Raw genomic sequence first — 8,443 nt, 5'->3', positions numbered from 1 at the left:
CGGAAAACTGATAATTCGTCTTTTACTTCCATAACTAATTTAATGAACACTATAATCTCAGTGTATAATTCTAATTAATTTGAATGTTTGATGTTCATCCAAAATTAAAGATATGTATTATTGTATTATTGAAAATTAATTTTTAAATATGATTTGCACCAATTTTTAATGCTATATGTTGAATTTTTTATTTTTTTTTATGCAAGAATGGTATTATGTAAATTATTAGATATAAGATATAGTTATAAGATTGCTATGCCCTAACAGGGTTCATGTTTGATCCAGATATAAAATACCTGAACACCTTGTAAAAACAACATGATGATGCAATAAATATACTGATACTGATATACTGATACTGACCTTAATTTCATTTAAAAAAAAGGAAGTAAGTATAAACAGTTTGATAAAAAGTTCTTTTTACATTCTAGATGCCATTTCGTGAAGTAAACAAATTCAGGATCCCAGCGATTTAACTAAAAAAACTGACAGAAGGGATGTAAATAAAGTACATATTTGTTAAATTCCAATTTCCCGTATACTTTATTACGCTATCAGATGAAAAAATGATAGAAACAAAATCACTACACCTTATATTAAAACCAAGTCCTCCGCCGCGTCTGTCTATTTGTGTGTTTGTATGTTCGCCATAAACTCAAAAGCTACTGAACGGATTTTCATGCGGTATTCACCTATCGATAGAGTGATTCTTGAGGAAGGTTTAGAATTTATTGAGGTTTTGTTTAACTCGGGCAAAGCCGGGGCGGGTAAATTAGCTCGGATAAATTAAATCAATGTTCTTTCTTATTCTTACGCTGTGCTTAGTTTAGTAACGTAGGAGTTATTCTATAGCAGTTGCGGCTGTTTTAGGTATACCTAGTTACACTATTAGGGAAATATTCTACATGGGTTTTTTGAGATCTTTCCATCTTTACTTAAGGGTAAACGACTGCTTCAACTTTGACCCTTCCCTATACTTACCATGAACTTACTTGGTTGGCGCGATGACCCAAAATGAATCTTGGCCTCTAACACAAGAGCACGCCACTTTGCTCGGCAAACCAAGAATACCAAGAAATACCAAGAATGTCGGTACGAATTGGCCGTGTAGCCCGTGAATAATTTCGACCCTCCCCTGTATAGTTCAGAATAGTTAGGCACCATGTAACGCCAGGCGTGTTAAGCCGGCGCCGGCAAATCAATGATCTCCGTTCCCTAGTGTGTAGCTTCTGGAAGGGATAGAATGGAAAACCATGGTTTATTGATGACTAGACTATCGTACATCGACAAACGCTCAACGAAAAAGAAATAATGATTCGGGATGACAGGTGCTACGAAAATTCACATCACGTGACTATTTAGATCGAAATTTGGCAACACGCATGTAACACCTCTGGAGTTGCAGGCGTCCATAGGCTAATGTTAGTACACCGAATATTATTCGTATTGATTTACTAGTTACTTAGAACAAAATATGTCTGCAACGATTTTGATACCACACGCAGTGCAAGTGTTATTTTTAACGTTAAACTTCTATGAGATTATGATGTATAGGTACATATAACACTTCACTTGCACTGCGTGTGCTTGTCTAACTCTAGTTACTTCTAGTTCTAGTAGGTATGAAGACAATGCATGACGGAATGCGACTTAAGCCTGTCATCAAAGGGATCCCCATCTTATACGAATATGCACAATAGGTACATACATACAGCGTTAGCACTATCATATTAATGGATTAATTTTTATATTAACAACTATTATTTTTAAATGATTTAGCTTGAATTAGGGAATCAGAACAACTAAAACTATTTTGTTATGTCAATATTTTATTAATTCAAATGTATTGCGTTGAATGTGAAATTTTTGACCTTCGCCACCAATATTTAGGTGTAATATGCTACAAGCTAAACATGTCAATACTCATAGATTATAATAAAAAATATCCATATATTGTGTCTACACAAACCTTACATCGAATATAGACCGTTCATGAGTACACAGCTGTAAACACATTTGTATTAATAATAAATAATAACACTAATAAACTATACCTAATTCCAATGCTGATTAAATTTCATCTAAACAATTACTACAATCCCGGATTACAAAATATCTAAAGCGTCGGTTAGTCTAACTCTAAACTAAAACACGGCTAATACGCGAGTAATATGAGGGCGTCGATTACCGATATTGCTCATCGGAGACCTGCCGCACTAAACACTTCTACAGTAGGTCTGTCTCATTCTAATACTACAGCTAAAACAATTTGAAAAAAAAACACTAGCGGAGGACGGATTTTTTTTCGTATAGGACTATCATTAAATGTACGTATAGAGTTAGACCAAGAAAAGTCGGCAGCGATTTTGATAGCCCACGCAGTGCAAGTGTTATTTTAGACGTCATAACTTCATCGACTTTTCTTGGTCTAACTCTATAGGTACATTTAATACCTATAGAGTTAGGTATTAAATGTACTATAAATGCACTATAAATGTACAATAACTGTATATACATTTTAATTTTTAATACACCGTACGTGTTTTTTTACCCCGGTAATTAATACAAAGGTATGCTTACCGATTAAGAACTACTTTCAGCACTTATCAATTTGAAGAACTATACCTACTTGAAATGGAAATTCTAATTTAATTGCTGGTAATTTTTTATACTGATTAAGAGATGTATTGAACGCGACAAGAAATCCGAGCATAACGATGTTTCGAATGCAAGTTAATAAAGGCGATAGCGGACCTTCGGTGCATGTTTGGTGTGTGGAATTAGTGAATGTTAGTGAGTGTTCCGTTTCGCACGGCCTCTGTAATTTGTCACGCGTGCTCCTGTGGGGATCACGTTTCGATGCACTCGGGTACACTACTCGATGTACAATTGTACATAGGTATGAGTATAAGTAGCGTTTTCCAAATGCCTTTGACTAGTAGCTACTCTGAAAATCTAGTAAATGTGCTCATCACTATTCATCACAGTTCAGTTTTGATGCAATATATTTCATGTAGGTATTAGATTAAATTGCCAACATATTAAATAAAAAAGTAACCTACTGCCGTAAATAAAAAAAAACAGGAATATGTTTTGTGTATACATAGTTACTGCTATAAGTAGTAAAAGTTGATCATAGTAATGAGTACAATCGCGTACATATAATATCTTGTACCACCTAAAAAGAGCCTAAAAATGACAACGTGTATTTATATGTATACTTAGCTAAGTAGCTAGGTATGTTTTTGTAGAGTAGCACACATTTTTTATTGCGCCTGCATATTTCAATGATCGATAATTAAATAAAAAAACTCTTGCTGGCGCCAAAAAGGGGATAATTACAACACTTCGCGGCTTTCCGTGGAGGCCTGAAAGACGACAGCAAAGTCGCCTAAGCCCACTTCAGGAAAAAGAAAAGATATTTTCTTGAAAAGGATTCACGGTATTAGGACGCGCGACCGATTACACCGTTAAATAAATTTATTATTTTGATGTGTTTCTTCTTCTTTCTTTTTTATTTAAATGGCAGTCTGGTTAAACCGATTGGCACAAATCTACCAGTAACCAAGTTTTTGATGTTTCCTCCTGAGAACAAAAAGGTACCATCGCATGCACAGAAAACTCGTAGTGATATTTTGTAAAATGTAAGTAGGGAAGAGTGCCATGAAAAAAACACTCGTCTTGGGTTTTCTTTATGGATATTGGTGTAGAATTTTAGCGTGGCGCTTACTAATACGAGGAGTAATAAGGTGACACGTCATCAGAAATAATATCGGGCAAAATTTTATTGCAATATCCAACCACGGCCCATAATATACCTACCTAAATTTTGATGGTAAATAGGCGGTAAGAAAGATAGGTGCTGTCGTAAGTTTGACGGTGTGACGCTGTGACGGTAGGCTTTCGCGCGAAGAAAAGGGGCGAAGGGGAAGGTTTCAGTAAACGGAACAAAAACACCGACGTTATTAGCGAGATTGATGTAATCTGACTAATCTATTTAGGGAAGGGGCGCTCAGTGGCGCTTAGAAGTGTCAATTAATAAATAAATAAACGCTTTTATAATGCGGTTTGTATATATTATGTAAGGTAGATTGGTTACCATAAAATACAAATACAAGAGGACACCAGTCCTAATACTTTATACTCAGGCTTCCAAAAAAATCTCCTGACGTAGGGTGAGTTGTTCATCAGTTAACCACCCTTTTTTCTAGCGGTCATATCTCGCAAATTTTCAATTAAAATCAATTATTGCGAACATTAACCGATAGACTATTTAATTGGCTACAAATTGGCATTCAAGATATTTTAATTTTCCTTATAGGTTTTACATTATTGTGCTCTTAGAAAAATAATGGAATTTGGCTAATAGTGTCCACCCTATAGGACAGTATTAACCAGGGGGGTGTTCTAGAGTTAACCAAGTTGTACACATTTAATCACTCATTTAAATGTTTTTAATTATTTAAAAATATTAAGACTTACCAATTTAAGACCGCAGTTTTCATTAATTACAAAGATTTATAATAATAAAAAAAATAAAAGAAAATATTTTCACTCATATATTATCCTCAAAAATTAACATTTTGTAACATGGTGATTAATTGCAAAAATTCCAAGTTTCTAACATATGATAAGTCGAATTACTATGTAATTATCTATGTTATACAATTTGTAAACTCATCATAAGTAAAGGCACCTAACGCAGCTGACATGGTCTTCATTTAGAAGACAAGACAAAGGCACCCGAATAAATTCAGATTTCAAAATAAAATAAAACTTAAAAAAGAAAACCGACTTCAAAAAGGTTAACATAAAATATTTTTTAACTGATGTTTGAAGTCCGTGCCTATAAAATTTGAGGAGATCCCTCAATTCCTTAAAGGTCCCAACTCCCATCATCAGAACTCCTCCTTTTTGAAGTCGGTTAAAATAATTAATTAATCGAAACCGTTTTTGGATCGACCCTTTACTTGTTAGGGGAAGAGATATATTTTTTTTACTTTTTTTAGTTTATGCAGAAAGATCATATTTCACAGGTAATTTCACCAATTAAGAAATGTAAAAAACCTAACTGTGTTTATTTTGCATACAGGTGATCGTCTACTGGACATCCCCTGTAACGTTTGCGGTGACAGAAGCTCTGGCAAGCACTATGGAATATATAGCTGTGATGGTAAGTTTACAATACTCGTATGTACGAGTGCAGTGATTTACAAAAGTTGCTAAGCATACTAAGTGTCCAAAATTATCTGCACACGCTTCTGCTCTTTGACGATAAAATCGTGTCCTTTTGAATACTTCATTCGTTTATGCTATTTCAAATATGTACCTACATTATACCTGTATATATATTATATAGTTAGTTGAATGTTCGAAAATCTTAGGGATTGATAATATGGATAAAAGAAAATAAAATCAGAATCGGGTTCTAGGCAGTTTTGTATAAGATTGTCCCTTGTCTTTGCCAGTAAAAGTTTTAGAACAAATGTATCTTGTCCAGGTTGTTCCGGCTTCTTCAAGCGATCGATCCACAGGAACAGGGTGTACACGTGCAAGGCGGGCGGGGAGATGAAAGGACGGTGCCCTGTGGATAAGACCCACAGGAACCAGTGCCGCGCCTGTCGGCTCGCCAAGTGCTTCCAGGCCAACATGAACAAGGACGGTAAGTGGCGATCGATCCACAGGAACAAGGTCCACGTGCAAGGCGGGCGGGGAGATGAAAGGACGGTGCCCTGTGGACAAGACCCACAGGAACCAGTGCCGCGCCTGTCGGCTCGCCAAGTGCTTCCAGGCCAACATGAACAAGGACGGTAAGTGGCGATCGATCCACAGGAACAGGGTGTACAGTCCGCTGCAGAGAAAAGGGAAGATGGAAGGAAGATGCCCTGTGGACAAGACCCACAGGAACCAGTGCACTGTGTAATTTTGACTAGTTACAATCACTTTATGTAACTATGAGTAAGTGACAGTAGCACGCGAACTATGTGCATATGTGTGTTATTCGGCCGAATCTTATGAAACGTACTACATAGGTAACCAGTTGAAATCAATGGAAAATGCATAATCTCATGAATCTCATAGATTATGTTTATGTATTTTCTATAACCTCTATTGTTCACGCCAAAACAGAGAACAATACAGAGATTACAAAATTTCAAAGTACTTATTAGGCGATCTCTTCCAAATAAACTCCTTCAGAAACCAAATTTTTTCGGTGTTGTTTTTACATAAAAATACCGTTTCAAGTAAAAGTGCCGTTAAAGTACCAATCCAGGAACGTGATTCCACCTGAATCCCACGTGTGCGTTCACGACTTGCACTTGACCAGTTTTGTTAGAGCAAAATACTGATACAACAATAGTCCGAAAGTAATGGCGCCACGCTATTGTTACAAAGTGTATCTATCGGGCTCACAGCAGGTTGTTTTGTACACCGCTGAAATATCGAGTGGGACTCGGTCCCCAGTTCGATTTCCGCTTGTCTGAGCTGTCATTACGTACGACGAATTGATATTACTTACGGCATTGTGTGGTGGGCCATTGTCAGTTTTATTCACCTGCCCAAATTGTCATTCGTCCTAAGGAATGGCAGAGGATAGTAGGAGCTATTTATATAATTATGTTATTACAGTTACGAGTACAGTAACTAGGTTTTCATAAATGATCGGTAATCTCGTTTTATTTTCACGGCTAGATAGTTGAGTTATAATGATTTTCGATTAAAAGTTGGGCAGTACTTAACCTAACCTAGCCCTATGCTACTTGCCTTACGATTTATGTTTTTATTCTCAGTTCCCATCTAAAATGTGAGTTGTGTCGCTGACAGCGAATGCGGTATTAATATGTGCGTTAAATACCTATGTATAATTAAGAGGGAAGTATATCATGTGATCGTCCATACAAAAGAAGAAAACGTTTATCCACTTCTATAGTATTTTATACAATCGTGATATAATGGAGAGCTTTTCAGTCGAGTACCGTGTTTAGGCAACGAAGCTTGCTGAGTTGCCTAAGTAAAGGTACGAGATTGAAAAGCTTGATTATATCACTATTGTATAAGTACAATATTTTTCATTCACAATGATTTTTTAATATGTTATTGACACAAATAAAATCATGGTTTATAGGTTTTCCTTTTTTTTTAAATTGCAAAACAATAAAAAATAAAAAAAGCGAAACCTATACTTAAACCTAGAATATACCTACGTATTATGGTGAAGCGATCGACATCAAAATCAAAGTGATATGTTAAGGTAGTTAGTGGAAAACGAAATGGAGATTGTATGAAGAAAGTTACTTTTGTCTGTAGCTATTTATACTTCCCTCGCAAGTAGGTACATAGGTACGTTTCGTTTTCGATTCAGTACCCCAGGAAAGCGCTGTGTAATTATTACCTATTCCTACTTTGGGTGTATAGAAAGTATACAAACCCCCCTTAAAATATTTGATAGCATCATAAAGGCGAGCCTTAACTGAAAAAGTAAATTAAAGACATATTTAGATACACTTGTCTGTTTTAAGTATATCACTACCAGTGTAAATTCTTGGGTGTAAGTAGGTATTAATAAGAGAGCAAAACTCGTCACCGCGTCAGGCGGGGCGCAGAAATCTTAATACACTTAGTAATAACTTATCAATATTCATAGAGAGCCATGTCGACCGCAAGTCGGGTTTCTAAATCTCGACGGGCTCACTTTGTCTCGCTAGGGTTGACAAATTATATTTCTAATAAAGACACCTAATCGATTTTTTGGCATTTTGTGTGACGTGGGTTTGTGAATCCGATGATTATTTGGTACCTATTGCCAAAAAATCTAGAATCATATTCGGACTACCCGCCGCGAATGCATATCATTGCGAAAGGTTCGCGGACGGCTTGCGTTGCAAATTGTATATAATCTATTCAGTATTCATTTATTTCTTGCTTCCATGGTACATTTTTTGGTAGTATTTACATGTTTCTTATGGCATCACATAGACGCTGAATAGCGTGTAGCAAATGTGCAGCGCGCATGCACTACGCACTGCACACTGCACGTCGATTCGCGATTGACGTGCCAGCGGCACATTTGCCAGATATGATAGTCGCGCACCGCTCTTAGGGCCAATGATACAGACGGACTGCAACCCGACTGCAATTTGTATGGGAACTACACGACGGCACTTATCAACCGAGCTACCAATGTTCGCGAATTCGAGTCTCGTTCGAGGCAGTGAATTTTTCCACGTTTCGTTTAATTCGATATTTTTCACGCCACTGTTCGGAAATGTGGCAATAGATGGTCTAAAACCAAGCTGGAGATGGGCAATAGCTGTAGCACCTGAACCACCACTACTACATATGTTTCATTGTTATCATCATCTGTCATTGGTGACGGTTCGCTACAGTAATGAGTATCATTTAAAACATAAAAATCAATAAAAGGTCTTTTTGGGGCAACCTA

At 36.5% G+C, this 8,443-nt stretch overlaps 1 protein-coding gene across 1 annotated transcript in view; it reads left to right on the top strand.

Annotated features, from left to right (window-relative positions):
* The first annotated feature begins 5,713 nt into the window (after positions 1-5,713).
* The window catches only part of LOC134790240 (protein dissatisfaction-like), a 28,743-nt gene continuing 26,013 nt past the window's right edge, over positions 5,714-8,443 (top strand). The window contains exon 1 of the mRNA XM_063761073.1: positions 5,714-5,810. Coding sequence (XP_063617143.1) covers positions 5,717-5,810 — 94 coding nt within the window. The 5' untranslated portion in view covers positions 5,714-5,716. The remainder of the gene's footprint in view (positions 5,811-8,443) is intronic.

This window comes from Cydia splendana, chromosome 1 (genome assembly GCF_910591565.1).
Source record: "Cydia splendana chromosome 1, ilCydSple1.2, whole genome shotgun sequence".
NCBI lineage: Eukaryota > Metazoa > Arthropoda > Insecta > Lepidoptera > Tortricidae > Cydia > Cydia splendana.
Note: the sequence above shows the minus strand (reverse complement) of the source record. Positions and strands in the feature narration are given on the sequence as shown.